Source organism: Amphiprion ocellaris, chromosome 14, assembly GCF_022539595.1.
Source record: "Amphiprion ocellaris isolate individual 3 ecotype Okinawa chromosome 14, ASM2253959v1, whole genome shotgun sequence".
In the NCBI taxonomy this organism is placed as follows: domain Eukaryota; kingdom Metazoa; phylum Chordata; class Actinopteri; family Pomacentridae; genus Amphiprion; species Amphiprion ocellaris.
In genome coordinates, this window is record NC_072779.1 from 26,962,349 (window position 1) to 26,975,398 (window position 13,050).

General features: G+C 40.3%; 1 protein-coding gene across 18 annotated transcripts in view; it reads left to right on the forward strand.

Annotated features, from left to right (window-relative positions):
* The window catches only part of LOC111567935 (RIMS-binding protein 2), a 112,448-nt gene that overhangs the window by 74,671 nt on the left and 24,727 nt on the right, over positions 1 to 13,050 (forward strand). For 14 of the 18 annotated variants that reach the window (XM_035947709.2, XM_035947712.2, XM_035947713.2 and 11 more), the window contains 10 exons: positions 3,880 to 4,047; positions 6,501 to 6,584; positions 6,745 to 6,834; positions 7,014 to 7,136; positions 7,219 to 7,323; positions 7,568 to 7,618; positions 8,836 to 8,856; positions 10,341 to 10,521; positions 11,301 to 11,405; positions 11,844 to 12,049. In XM_035947709.2, the coding sequence (XP_035803602.2) occupies positions 3,880 to 4,047; positions 6,501 to 6,584; positions 6,745 to 6,834; positions 7,014 to 7,136; positions 7,219 to 7,323; positions 7,568 to 7,618; positions 8,836 to 8,856; positions 10,341 to 10,521; positions 11,301 to 11,405; positions 11,844 to 12,049 (1,134 nt within the window). The remainder of the gene's footprint in view (positions 1 to 3,879; positions 4,048 to 6,500; positions 6,585 to 6,744; positions 6,835 to 7,013; positions 7,137 to 7,218; positions 7,324 to 7,567; positions 7,619 to 8,835; positions 8,857 to 10,340; positions 10,522 to 11,300; positions 11,406 to 11,843; positions 12,050 to 13,050) is intronic. The other 4 variants (XM_035947710.2, XM_055017163.1, XM_055017161.1 and 1 more) reach the window with 3 other exon arrangements.

Sequence of the window (13,050 nt, forward strand, 5' to 3'; positions counted from 1 at the left end):
GCATGATTTTTTTTCTGCGACTAATTGGGATTAATCATAAAAGTAATGGATTTTAAAGTAGTGTATTTGGCACTTTTATTTTTAATGTACTGCTATATGAACAGAAATGCAATAACAATTGGTTTGTAAACACTTTAAACAAAGTGCTTTTTGTTAGCAATTTTCCGTTTACAGTAGCAGTTAACATATTTCTTGTAAATCTCAACCTAAACAACCTACCCAACCTCAAAGTCGAGAGCCACGATCATAACATTATAATAGGAACCTTCCCAGCAAAAGCAATTTAACATTTATGTATCTGTATTCTTATTTTTTTCTGAACAGGTACCAGCAGAAACAATTTTCTTTTATCAGCGAGCAGCAGCAACAGTGTATGTTCAGTAGCAGCTGTCGCTGTTAGAGTGAGGTGAAGGTGGTCAAACACAAAAAAGTACACAGCGGGGACTGACTGCAGAAGACTTTTTAGTCTATGAAGTCCATGTTTATACTTCTTTTTTTCTTTTTTTAAAAATCTTTATAGGCTTTAATTTATAGGACAGTGGAGAGTGACAGGAAATAGGGGGAGAGAAAAGCAAATAGCCGTGGGACGGACTCAAACCCATGACCTCTGCTTCGAGGACTACAGTCCTGGTTTATATCATCACACACAAAAAATCTTTCCAGTGATGCAGGTTGAGGCTCAAATGTGCCGTCATTCGTTGCAATCCTAAGAACGTTCCTCAGACCGACATCTTCCACAATACTAATGGGAATGCAGTCTATAGCTAACTACTACTTTACTGCGGCATTTGTTAGCTTGTCTTGTTTTAGTTATCTCTATTTCTCCCACACACTGCATCCAACCAGTCTGATCGGTGTACATTTGTTTGTTTGTCTGTCTGTGTGCAACATTACTCAAAAACGGACTAATGGTTTTGGATGGGACTAACGTGCCCAGCCCTAGTAATGATCTTTTCTTCTTTTCTTGGCCACTGCCAGTGTGTTTCTCCCACCTTAGTGTGTGGCTGCCAGATTGTAGCAGCAAACTTTACACACTTAAGCCAGCCCACTTAATGGACACGTAGTGCTACAAGCTAATTAAGAATTACAAGCAGACTGGCTGGTTTAACTATGACTGACCAAATACAAAGATGGGAATTTTGCAAGGATGCTGGGATCACCTGACACCTCTGCACTTATGAGGGACGTGACAGGATCTGTAATGAAAAGCAGTCAGAAACAAAAAAATTAGCCAAGGTAAAAACATTTAAAGCCTTCATTCCTCTGCACTGTTTTTGTCAAGAGGCCAATGGAATTAGTACCTCATGCTGGCCTTTCGGCACCACTACTAACACCATCTGGTCTGATGTCCAAAAGATAAACCAGGGATAGCCTCACTTAACTTCACAGGCATGCTACTGATTTGGTGACCGACACTCACAATGAGTTATCCGTTCCATCCCTGATACAGCATCGAAACAGCACAAATTTCTGACTGATGCAAGTTGCAACACATTTGAGAGAACATGAGTGTCGTGCTGTATGTAGTACTCATTTATACCAAACAGAATCAGCTGCTTTATGACCCAAAGAGTTGTCCTTCATAGAAGTCAGTTTGTCTGCTATTGGCAGTTTGCTTTTTGAGACAGTTTAGTGTTTTCTAAAAATAACAGAGACTGCACACAGCTGGCAGAACAAAGTACTCTTTTTCATTTAAATCAGACGTCTTGTCTTCCTGAAGCTAAACAGGAACGCTTCTCTCTTAACCTTCTGCCTTCTTGATAGACGAACCTGTGGATTAATTCATTTCGAACTGTTCCTCTGCATCTGGATAGATGAATGATGATTATCTGCAGCTGCGGTATGAAACAGCAATCCTCAAGTTATAAAAACAAAGAGATGTTAAAAAAATCATTCTTAAAATGTCTGCGGTCCCAGTGTGTCCCTAGTTTATATATTGACGCTTTTTTCTCAATGTCATTGCACTAAAAATAATTTCAACTATTTTACATGCTTTGCAACTAATCGCAAACAGATCATATTGGACCACTATTTGTTTTGTTACATTTGCTAGATTTGTTAGACTGTTTCTACTTGGCAATCTAGAATTTACCAACTAATGCAAACTTGGCATGAGTCAGAAGGGAGAAATGGCACTACTTTTTGCGAGCAGCCTCTTTGGTGTGCAACAGTGCCTATCAATGTTTGCTATGGGGAGGGGTGTCTGGTTGTGTTAATAACACCACTACATAGAAATTGCCAGCACAGCATGTGAGTTTTTCCATGCATTGTTCTGAAGAGGATTTTTTTAACAAAAAGAAACTGGGCCTGAAGTCCATAGTGATGAATCTTCCAGTGTAAAAGAAAGGAGAGCACGTGAAAAAGATACCCCTTGCAGCACGTGGCAGAACACCTTTGATCCTGTTATTAGGTGGTGGCCTTTACTGCACTAACACAGTTTTACTCGGAACATAAGCAGGTTTGCTCTAAAATTAGACACTGATTCCTGACTCTTAACCCTGAACCAGCATCAGCCTCCCCTCCACCTGGATCTCAGTTACAAGAATTACACAGTTTATAAAGATGAATATGTAGCAGTAATTGGAAAAGAACAGTAACACACTGAGAAACATTCATGTGATTACACACACATTAGAAAGGACAGCCTCCCTGATAATGTGTTCTAGTCTGGCTGGAGGCGAGAGGGATTCCACCTGGATTATTCATTGTTGTAGTGGGACAACTGGAGAGGAAGTTTGCTACTAATCCCTCTCTCACAGTGGGGGGTGCAGTGTTAAGGGTTACTGAGTGACACAAGAATCACACATTTGCTCACTCTGATTTTAGGATCAGAGCAGGAGCCCTTTACATCTTTGATTAGAGCTGACGCAGTAGCACATTTTCATTTGACCATTATCGTGGCTAGAAGAATTCATGATAAGGATAATATCGCAATATTTATAGGAGATTTGAAAAAAAAATCAGGCAAAATTATCCTTAATTAGTTTAATGTATGTTTTTTTCATTTTCAAACAAATACCACTCAAAATCCAACTGTAGTGAGTTGAAGAGAGTCCTGTAACTGTACTTTATGTTGTTTCTATGATCCTCAAACATTTGAAGTAATTCATATTTTCAGATCACAGATCTAGGTTTATTTAGTTATTATTTTAGTTGAATCAGTTTCACGTGTGTTCTAAAAGATGCTAGACAAATCCAGAAATCTGATGTTTGATTTACATCCATTTAAAAAAATATTTAATGTGTTTTTTCCTTGTTTTGGTAAATCATTTACATTTGAAATATGCACTGTGTGGTGGCCCCCACCACCTGCTGCTACTGGTCACTTTAACCATCCCCAAGACAATGTCACTCTGTCACTTTGTTGATGTCACTTAGTCACTTTTTTGTTGTACAGTGTACTTAGATGTTAGTTTTTATTATAGTATTTACTTTATTTTATCTTTAATATAGATGTTAGCTTTTATTATAGTATTTACTTTATTTTTATCTTTAATATAGATGTTAGCTTTTATTATAGTATTTACTTTATTTTTATCTCTACTATTTGTTAAATGTTTAATGTAGCAGCATTGCACCGAGTCAAATTCCTCGTTTGTGAACCTCATGAACAATGGCAATAAAACTCATTCTGATTCTGATTCTGATTCAACGTATGGAGGTTAAGAGAGCATCTGTTACCGCAACTTTATTATATGTTGTTCCGGTTACTGGTTGCTAGATTATTTGTGTGTATTACTGACCTTATGTCAATATTTAATTTTGTACATGTTACAGTTACTGTCAATACCAGTGTATCATTACATCCTTACCTTTGAATTTGATCTTTTCGGGATCATCTGTGTAAATGTTCTGAAAGATTGTTGTGTTTCCTTTCAGGTTGGAGGAGAGACCCCGTGTGTGACATTAGATGAAGCTCCATCCAGATGTGAGAAGACTCCCGAGGAGGAGGAGGAGTCGGTACAGCAAGTGACGCCCCTACTGGGCCTCAGCCCGACCCCCTCCCATCAGGAGGAGCACACAGAGGAGCAGCACCTACAGTTTCTGGTAGGAGCATCTAGTGTTATATTCAGCTGACGCTTATATTGATCCTGTTATTTAGGGGAACTTTCAAAGAACAGCATGCACTGTTTTTCCACTGTGCGTACTTTGCTTTGATTTACAGCATGTGGACAAAACAGCTTGAAAAAGCACTTTGTTCATAAATCTTATTATTTCTCAATATTATCAAATTATATCCATGAATTAGAGACCTTGTTTGCTGGTATTAGTTGGTTAGTAATGTACAAGGTTACTATATGTAACTGCCTGTATGTCCTTCAAGTCAGTCCTTTCCTCCCACAACAGTCATTCATACACACTCAGCGCTCTTAGTAGCAATAACTATATGTTGTGCCTATTTGCAGGAACTTAACTTTGCTTTCCCCTTTGCATTTTCGTGTGAAATTAAAGCTTGAATATCAGTGCTGTGACTGAGCTGACTTCCACTGAAGGAAAAACTACAGTCAGATTTGTTATGTAATGCTGGGATTATTTTGATCTTGTCCCTTGGAAACAGAGGAGTAGCACATCGCCCTTGCTGATTCTACAAGTAGGTCTCATGGCTTAAATAGACCGTATTCTCTCTCATCTATGTGTTGACTTTCTTTGTCAGGACTGAAAATACAAATTTTTGACAGTTACTGTGCACTGGCATTTTATATCGGCCAGCTTAAAATAATTTATAATACAGAGAAAAGTGATTAGAGTAGCACAGTATCAGTCAATCAGACTGCACAGCCTCCATACTGTTATTATTGTCTACGTAATTTTTGCCATGACTGTGATTTCTGTTGATCAAGATCGTGTTTAGACTACCCTCATTATTCACAAGAAACATACAGAAAGCTGAGAGAGCAGTTTTCTGGCAGCTGGTAAAGAGGTGATTTGCAACTTTAACCTCTTAGTACTCAAGTCCCTGAAACCAGCTGCTGGCCCTTACTGAATTAAACTATATGTTGTTTGAAAGCCTCACAATTCAAACAGTGGAAGCCATTTGAAGATGCCACAGCAGTAGTTCTTACTTTGCAGTCAGAGTACATACACAGTAAAACTGAAATTTCTTACATTTTATGTTATCTATCATGGTACACAAGCAGGAGGTGGTGGACGAATTCAACCTTTCTCCCTTTTACAATAGATTCAGATTTACTGGATCTTCATCAATATGTTCTTTGCAGGACCAACCCCGATGATAATTATTGGTAGTAAAGGAGGGCAGTAGCAAATATTTTGGACAGATTTAAATTTGTGGTAAAAAAAAAAAAAAAAAATCTTGGTGTTGAAATTTAGAATAACACAAACTCCACTTAGCTGAAATTGCTTAATTTCTTTCAGTTTTGCATATGTTTAATTAAAAGTGAACTTTTCAGTATTTATCCTTCAGTGTTGATTGCCTATTGTTGTTGACCAACGATATGGTGAGCCGGACATTCTTCGAGATACCAGGGTGCAGGCCGCACTAAATTAAAATTGTCAACATGGTAAACATTCATACCTCACCACTTCATTCATGCTCAACATCAGTATGTCAGCATTGTTATTGTGAGCACGTTGGAATGATGATATCAGCTTGTTGCACTGTTGTGTGCAAAAACAGCCTCACAGATCTGCTAGTGTGGATTTAGGGAATTCAGAGAATCACCTACAGACTCGTGGACCGGTTTGACCTTGTTCCATTTGCCAATGCTTCTGTGTGTGGTTTAGGAAACAAGTGAAAACAACTATTAATAATTATGTATCAAAAGAGATCTATGGTTGTCTACACCCTTCTTTGCGCACCAGATGGATTTAGTTCATTTGGAACAGGTCAGTCCAAATTAGGAGTAAAAAAAAATCAGTTCACTGAGAATAGTCTTTATAAAATCTTGCTGCTGAGTTGTTTAGCTTCCCAGTTATGATGTGACTACACAACAGGACATCCTCGCTTGATACACAATATTCATCTGCCCTCATAGCTGCGACTGAGACAAAATGATCAAATCAGACCACAGATTGTGATTTAATTATCTTTATTGTCTTGCTGTGTCATCACTGGTGAGAGTACAGTATCTCTTCCAGTCACCTGCTGGTGGTCTGCAATTAGCCTGTCTGTTCTGTAGCTTCCCCCCCACATATTCACAGTAGTAATAATTGATTGAGGTCCTTTGGCTGTGCTGAAATAAGCTGATTTCTCCAGTGCTGGTCCTGCATGTAAGCTGCATTTAGAATAATTAAATGATGCTAAGCTTTGCAATACCTCACTGATGTTGTGTCAGATGTCAATATAGAAACTAAAGCCATTGTATTGTATTTTGTGAAATGTAAATGCAAATTATTTATCACTACATTACATATTGTTTAAATGGTTTTGCTCTGAATATTATACAGGGTTTGGTCTGCTTAATGCTATATAAATAACTAGATTTAGCTTTCAAAATAAAAATTCAGTACAACTGTCTTTGTCGTCAATGTTGGTTCAGGAAAGTGAGCTGAGCAAGAAGAGAAAAGAATGTGAAAATCTTGAGCATGAAGTAAAGAAGCGACAGAAGAGATGTCTGGATTTGGTAAGCAATCTTATTGCTCTACTATGTCCCTCACTCATGCTCTCTGGCATCCCTCCAGTCTGGTTTTAGCATTACTGTGGTGAACCTAATGACAGCTGGGCAGATGTGGATTTCTTCAGGGTTGTCTCAACGTTGTCTGGTGTTTTGTATGTTGTAACAGGAGAGCCAACTTGAGGATGAACAAGGCAAAAATGAGCAACTAAAGGAGGAGGCAGATCTCCTCAGGAGGAAGGCACAGCTGCTCGACCAGGTCAGTGTCCCTCTGACCTGTCCAGCCTCTGAACACAAGAGCATGTATAGTTTTTGTTCTCAATTTCATTGTATTGGCAATCATAGTGGTCAGCTGTGATAATATTTTACACACCAACCTCAAGCTTGAGATCTGGGGTTGCATTGATCAGTCAGTTAACCTACTGTTGTTTTTTAAAGACTCGGGCTGAGAATGAGGAGCTGAGGGAAGGTCTCTCTGAAGTGACTGCTCAACACAATTCCGTTCTCAAGGAGAACCAGAGACTCCGTGCCAAACTGGAGAACCTAGAGCAGGTCCTAAAGGTAGTGCTGAAGTCAAGGACAGTGTTATTTTCAGTTTTACTCCTTCAGACTTCTTCTGATGCATTGTTTTCCTTTTGAACAGCACATGCGAGAGGTCGCCGAGCGAAGGCAGCAGCTGGAATTGGAACATGAGCAGGCACTGGCTATCCTTAAGTTCAAACAGGATGAAATCAAACGGTTACAGCGGGTAAGAAGCACAGCCTCTTGAACACAAATCTGACAAGTATTTTTTATGAAAATCCCACCCTCATGGTCTATAGGTTGCTTTCACTGTAATTTAAGCTGGTGGGGGGCTTTGTCCAGCAGGAGGCAACATTTGGGCACCAATAAAGCATCAAGTCTTGTTGACAGGGCTTGCTGTGCTGGGAATTACAATTTTATGGCCAAACAACCAATGTTATCAAGACTTTAATGTCTTTTATTTTTTTCAGGCTCAGTTATTCGCCAAGAGGGAGCATGAAGGAGTGGTTCAGATGCTGGAGGTGAGTTTGTATTGCATCACTGTGTCTGCTCAGCAGAGTAGAAAAGCTAATAAATTATTTATATACCATGCGGTGTTTTTACAGTAATAAAAGCACTGCATGGTGTACCCAAAGGTGCTTTCAAGCATTTGAGATGACTTAGCAAAAAATAAAAATAAAAGCTGCTAGTGTTTAGTAAAGTCACACAGAAGAAGATGGAAACGTCAGACATCAGGGGGAGGACCAGGGTATGCCAGTGTGATAAAATAAAAATGAATTCACGATTAAAATATTTTCTGTTTCAGTAACACTGAACAAAAACAGTGTAAATATTCAATTCTCTCCATGTTTGCAGTCTGTAAAAGACCTCTCAGTTCCACTTAAGCCTTACAGTGAGCTTTCTGTTCTTATCTAAACACCTGGCTGAGAAGCTGCTGCAGAAAAGGCTCATATTTTTGTTGGACTGGTAGGCCAAGAAAACGGTTTGAACAGATGGCTGCTCCGTTGCTTTTTGACATTTCTGCTTGCTCTCAGTGCGAGCGTGACACACTTTGAATTTAAAATGAATGCAGACATCTGATGACAGTTGAAATCCCCATCTGTCTGATTGGCTGCTGATTTTGAATGATGAAAATAGATAAAGAAAAGTTTAGTGCCTGCAGCAACTCAAAAATTTTCATCATCCGCAGTTGATGACTATGTATGGCTTTTGTCTGTGCTCCTCATTTTACAGAGTGCATTTTGTTACTTGAGTTTGTTCCTTAAAGAAGTATGTATTTTATTTTAGGAGTTGACTCAGCTTGTGTTGCGGAGGGAGCTGGTAGAGTGTAGATGCTCCTGTTTAAAAAATGGCTTGCTTCCTTCCCCCTGGCTTTGTTTCTCTACACTTTCTGTCTCTATTTAAACTTAAAGCATCACAGGAGGAAGTTTCTTTCCCTCCTGAGGGCCTGAGCTTTGTTGCCAAGTCAAAACAGAGCCTCTCTCAATCTGTTAAAAGCATGATTTTGGAAGATTATAAGGAATGTGTGAGTTAATTTAAAAAGCAGATGTTTACTACACGAGGGCCAAGAGACATTCTAGTGATTCTGGCTTCTGAGAGGATTTTCTATCCGACCTGGACTCTGACTGCTGTGTTTCTGCTTTATTAATATAATTTATTTTCCCAGATTCATTGTTTTACAAGCATGTGTTTGTTTTGTGTTCTGTTTTGTCCTTTGTGTTGTCTTTTTGCTAACCAGAGTACACTGGACTGCATGCAGGTATTTTATAAGCTCCTGGGCCGAATAATTTATCTTAAAGCTTTAACCCTTTGTTAACCAACATTGGTCAAAAGTGACCCAAATTCAATGGAAAATGAGTATCTCTTGACCAACGTTGCGCATCAAAGGGTTAAAACCTTCCCCAGTCCCTGTAGATGGAACCACCAAACCCCAATTGTTACAACTCAGCTAAGTTTGAACATCATTTGTAATTTATATGTGCAGTTTAATTTGAAGCAGGAGTATTTGCTGTAAAACAGCCCTTGATAGATGCTTCATGTGAGAACAGCAGCCCATTTGATGCTGATGCTTTTTTTTAGGTTACCAAAGTGTGTGTAAATCAGGTCATTCACATGAGGCCAGATAACAGTGTATCTGTGACACAGTTATCACTCCCAGCTGCACTGAGAATAGTTGCCACCTTTATCATGTTGTTTTATGCAACTCATCCCTAACTCGCACTGTAATAGCATTTATTTAAAGTTTGTAAGTGATTTTCTTCAGAGTTTTAGTAGTCATGCCACTTCAGCTCAGTGTAGCTAGATAACGATTGACTGCAGACTTGGTTTTGCGTAGGTGAGAGCTAACAGGAAATGTTGTTCAGACAGTTTCGTGCAGAGGCTTTTGTCAGATCAGCCTGCCAGGAAACTCCCACCGCAACCGGAAGTGAAATCAGCCACATATAGAAACTGAGTAGGGCTGAGAGAAACCTCTGCAGTGTTCTGACAAATAACTCGGCTGTATAGTGGCTTTGTTTAAGTGAACTCAAGCGAATGTAGAAAGGAAAAAACATGTAACATCTCATAAACTGTGGTACCCTACCAACTTTTACACCTGTTTCCCATTTTACCAGAAAACTACCCCTCCGCCTTTCTTCCATTGAGCCTGTAATTCTCTGTCATTTGTGTTTGCAGCTTAAACAAATGCTTCATTGACAGTTTGTCATGTCTGTCTTGCAGAAACCTAACCTTACACTGAATTGCTTTATTGTTTTTGTTGTACATGTGTTGTTCCATTTTTCCATCCACCAAAACTCTCATAGGTCATATTTGAAATTTAATTCTTCAAAAATATGGCAATCAATGATAGAAAACATTTTCAATAGTTACCATGTAATAGACTGTATCGACAAAAGATTTCTGCATTGACGCTGATGATTTATAAAGAAGGTTGATTTTATCTACTCTCAGTGTTGATTCCTCAGTAGAAATTCACATTAAAATACATGCACTGCATTCACATGCTGCTAAACAAGATTAGTTCAGTTGTTTGTGTGTATATAAGCTTAGGTGCACTTAAAATGTATTCAGGAAAAGCATACTATATAGTGCCACATTGCACAATTTCCACTGACATTTAGTAATTATCACTAGATAATGATATCCTATCTGACAGTGTTGAAAGGTGGATTTTTTCAGTTAATATGTACAGCGCTGTGTTTTTACTGATAAATCTTCTCCATGTTCGTTACACTTTGCGTAAAGTCGAAGGTACGAGAGCTGGAGGAGAAATGTCGCAGCCAGAGCGAACAGTTTGGCTTGCTATCCCAAGAGTTGGAGAAGTTTCGACTGCAGGCCTCGAAGGTGGACTTGGCCAGCTCTAGCCTCCTCAACAATCCCAGCCTCTCTGTTCTGACTAATGGGGTGGGCCTGACTACTGAACGAGGTGAGAAGTTTGAAGTGTTTTGCTCTTAATAGATTTCTTACTGCGTTTGACTGTACGTCAGTGGATTATTAGTGTTTTTTTCTTGAGAGAGTTATTTTACGTACTTAATTTAAAATATCCAAAAAATGCTTTCCTACATGATAACTAGATATTAGCAAAATAGTACTTCCAAATGATCAAATACAATATCGCTGTGTTGCAACAATTTCAGTAACATCTTAATTTATCATAACAGAGCACAGAAATGAAGTCAATTTGCCTTCTTCTGCTTGTTAAATTGTTACCTACCCATAATTAGACTTTTATAGTATATAATTTTAGGTCATGTTCTTGTCTTGTTTTCAAAGAAAATCTTCTCACAAAAAGAGGAATTGACCTTTGGCGCAAAACATGGTTTGTGAAATGCAGAACAAGAATATTGCAAAATGCCTTCAAAAGCATCCTAAGCCATTTTTAAACCATCTCATTTAGCATAGTTTTTTTCAGAATTTTTTTAAAAAGAGATTTTCATTATTGACTCTGCAGTTTTCCTTTGAACAGTAAGGACAAATGAAATTTCTAATTTTTTTTAATACCAGTGCATCTCCTACGTTTATTTGTAATGTGAACTTGACACTTAATCTCCTTACCTGTACGTAAAAGTGTTGTTTATAAGATAGTTTACATTAAAATGTAATCTCAGCCACAACTGCCTGAAATATAAAAACAGTGCAAATCTAGTCCAAATCTTTCCTCCTCTGTATCCACCTTCTCTCTCCTACACTATGCATGTGTTTTAGACTGCACAGGTGGCTCATGGGATATGGTGTCCCTGGGTGAAATAGCCTTCTGGAGTCTTGAGGGAGGTGACACTCTCTCCTGCCCTGAGGGTAACGATCCGCTCGGTATGCTCTCCGTCTCTGTTACTCATTAAATATGTAGGACGCTGTCACAAAAGCACAGCATGCTCCACCTTGTCATCTCACCCACACTGTAACAGTCCGGCTCTGTAACAGAGCCTGTATGTAATTCTCACCATCACACGAGGGTCAGTGCTCATGGGCTGAAATGTATGTCGAGCATGGAACCAGTTAAGCCCCTTAACAGTGCTGGTGTGTGACTCGTTGCCACAAGGTAGCGTAACCTCTGACCTCAGACAGATGGAGACAGGATTTTTTTTTCCCTCCACTGTTTAATCAGCCACATTCAACCTTGAGCCTCCTGCATGTCAACCCGTGACCGTGCCCACCTTGCAGCTCATGGATTCAGCCAGGTTAACCAGAGACAGGGCTGTGGTTGTCCACTAAACTCATGGATTACCCTTTTCCCCTCTTTCCTGCTAGATGTGGCCGCTACTCTGCGTATGGGGGCCACTCCCCATGCTGCAGGGCTGTCCAGGGTGGAGCGCTCGCCTGTCACTAAGCATCGAGAGCTGCCCACCATCGGCGTCAGCAAGTCAGGATCTTCCTCCAGCAAGTCAGAAACCACACACCTCACCCCCAAGTCCGACACCCACCTCAGTCCACACAAATCAAGCCCAACACATGAGGTACCAGCAATGAGAATTTTCTATGCCTTACTTGTTACTTATTTAAAAGCTAATTCCTTCTTTTGTTTTTTGTTGCAAATATTGTCATCATTTAACAGTGACCATACAAATGTTAAGCTTATTATGTTACGGCGGGGGGAGTCAGAACCCAGAGTGCAGACACACAGTACAGGCACAGACAGGTCAGTTCAACAAAGGAAATTTATTTAAACAGAATAAGTAAATACAAACAAACCAGAGCCAACTAGGGAAAGTCCAGGTAAATAATCAAGGAAATAACAGGATTAAATAAACTCAAAGCTAAGAACTGACAACGACTATAAAGGATAGTTACCGGATCTAAAACAACAACTCACAACCAAAACCGGCGGACTTACAAGCCAGGAAAACAAAGCAGGGAGGGAGAGGGCAGACTGGCAAGGAGGACCAGCGATCCAGCAACCGTGCCAGCTGGAGAGCGGCAGGGCACGGGTGGGGTCCAGCTGCGGAGCGGCTCACCAGGGCATAACTGATGGGACCGCGAATCACAGTAGTCCAGGGCAACGGCAGAAACCGACGCCGGCCGCGGGAGACAGGGAGCGGCGGCTCGGCAGGCAGGCCCGAGCCGAGAGTAGACAGGCCGGCAGGAACGGCAGAAGAATACAGAGAATTAATATGCGCCTAAAAGCACCAGCAACAGAATGCTGCAAGAACCACCACTGACTGTGTCGTTGAAGCTTTGGCTATGACCCGGCAGAGACTGGTGGGATGACCTGGGTTTTAAGTGGAGCTGATTATTGATGTGGTGCAGCTGTGCTTCCTGCACAGCTGTATCCACAGCGCTAGAATCAGCAGTCCAACCAGGTGCGTAGAGCAGAGGGGGGAGGTGCCGAGGAGGAGGCAAGCAGGTAGAAATGAGGGAGAGGAGGGAAAGAGAGGAAGAGAGAAGCAAGGAGGAGAAGAAGAGAGAGAGAGAAGAAGAGGGGGAGAAGACGGCAGACAGGGGGTCAGGCTGGGACTGT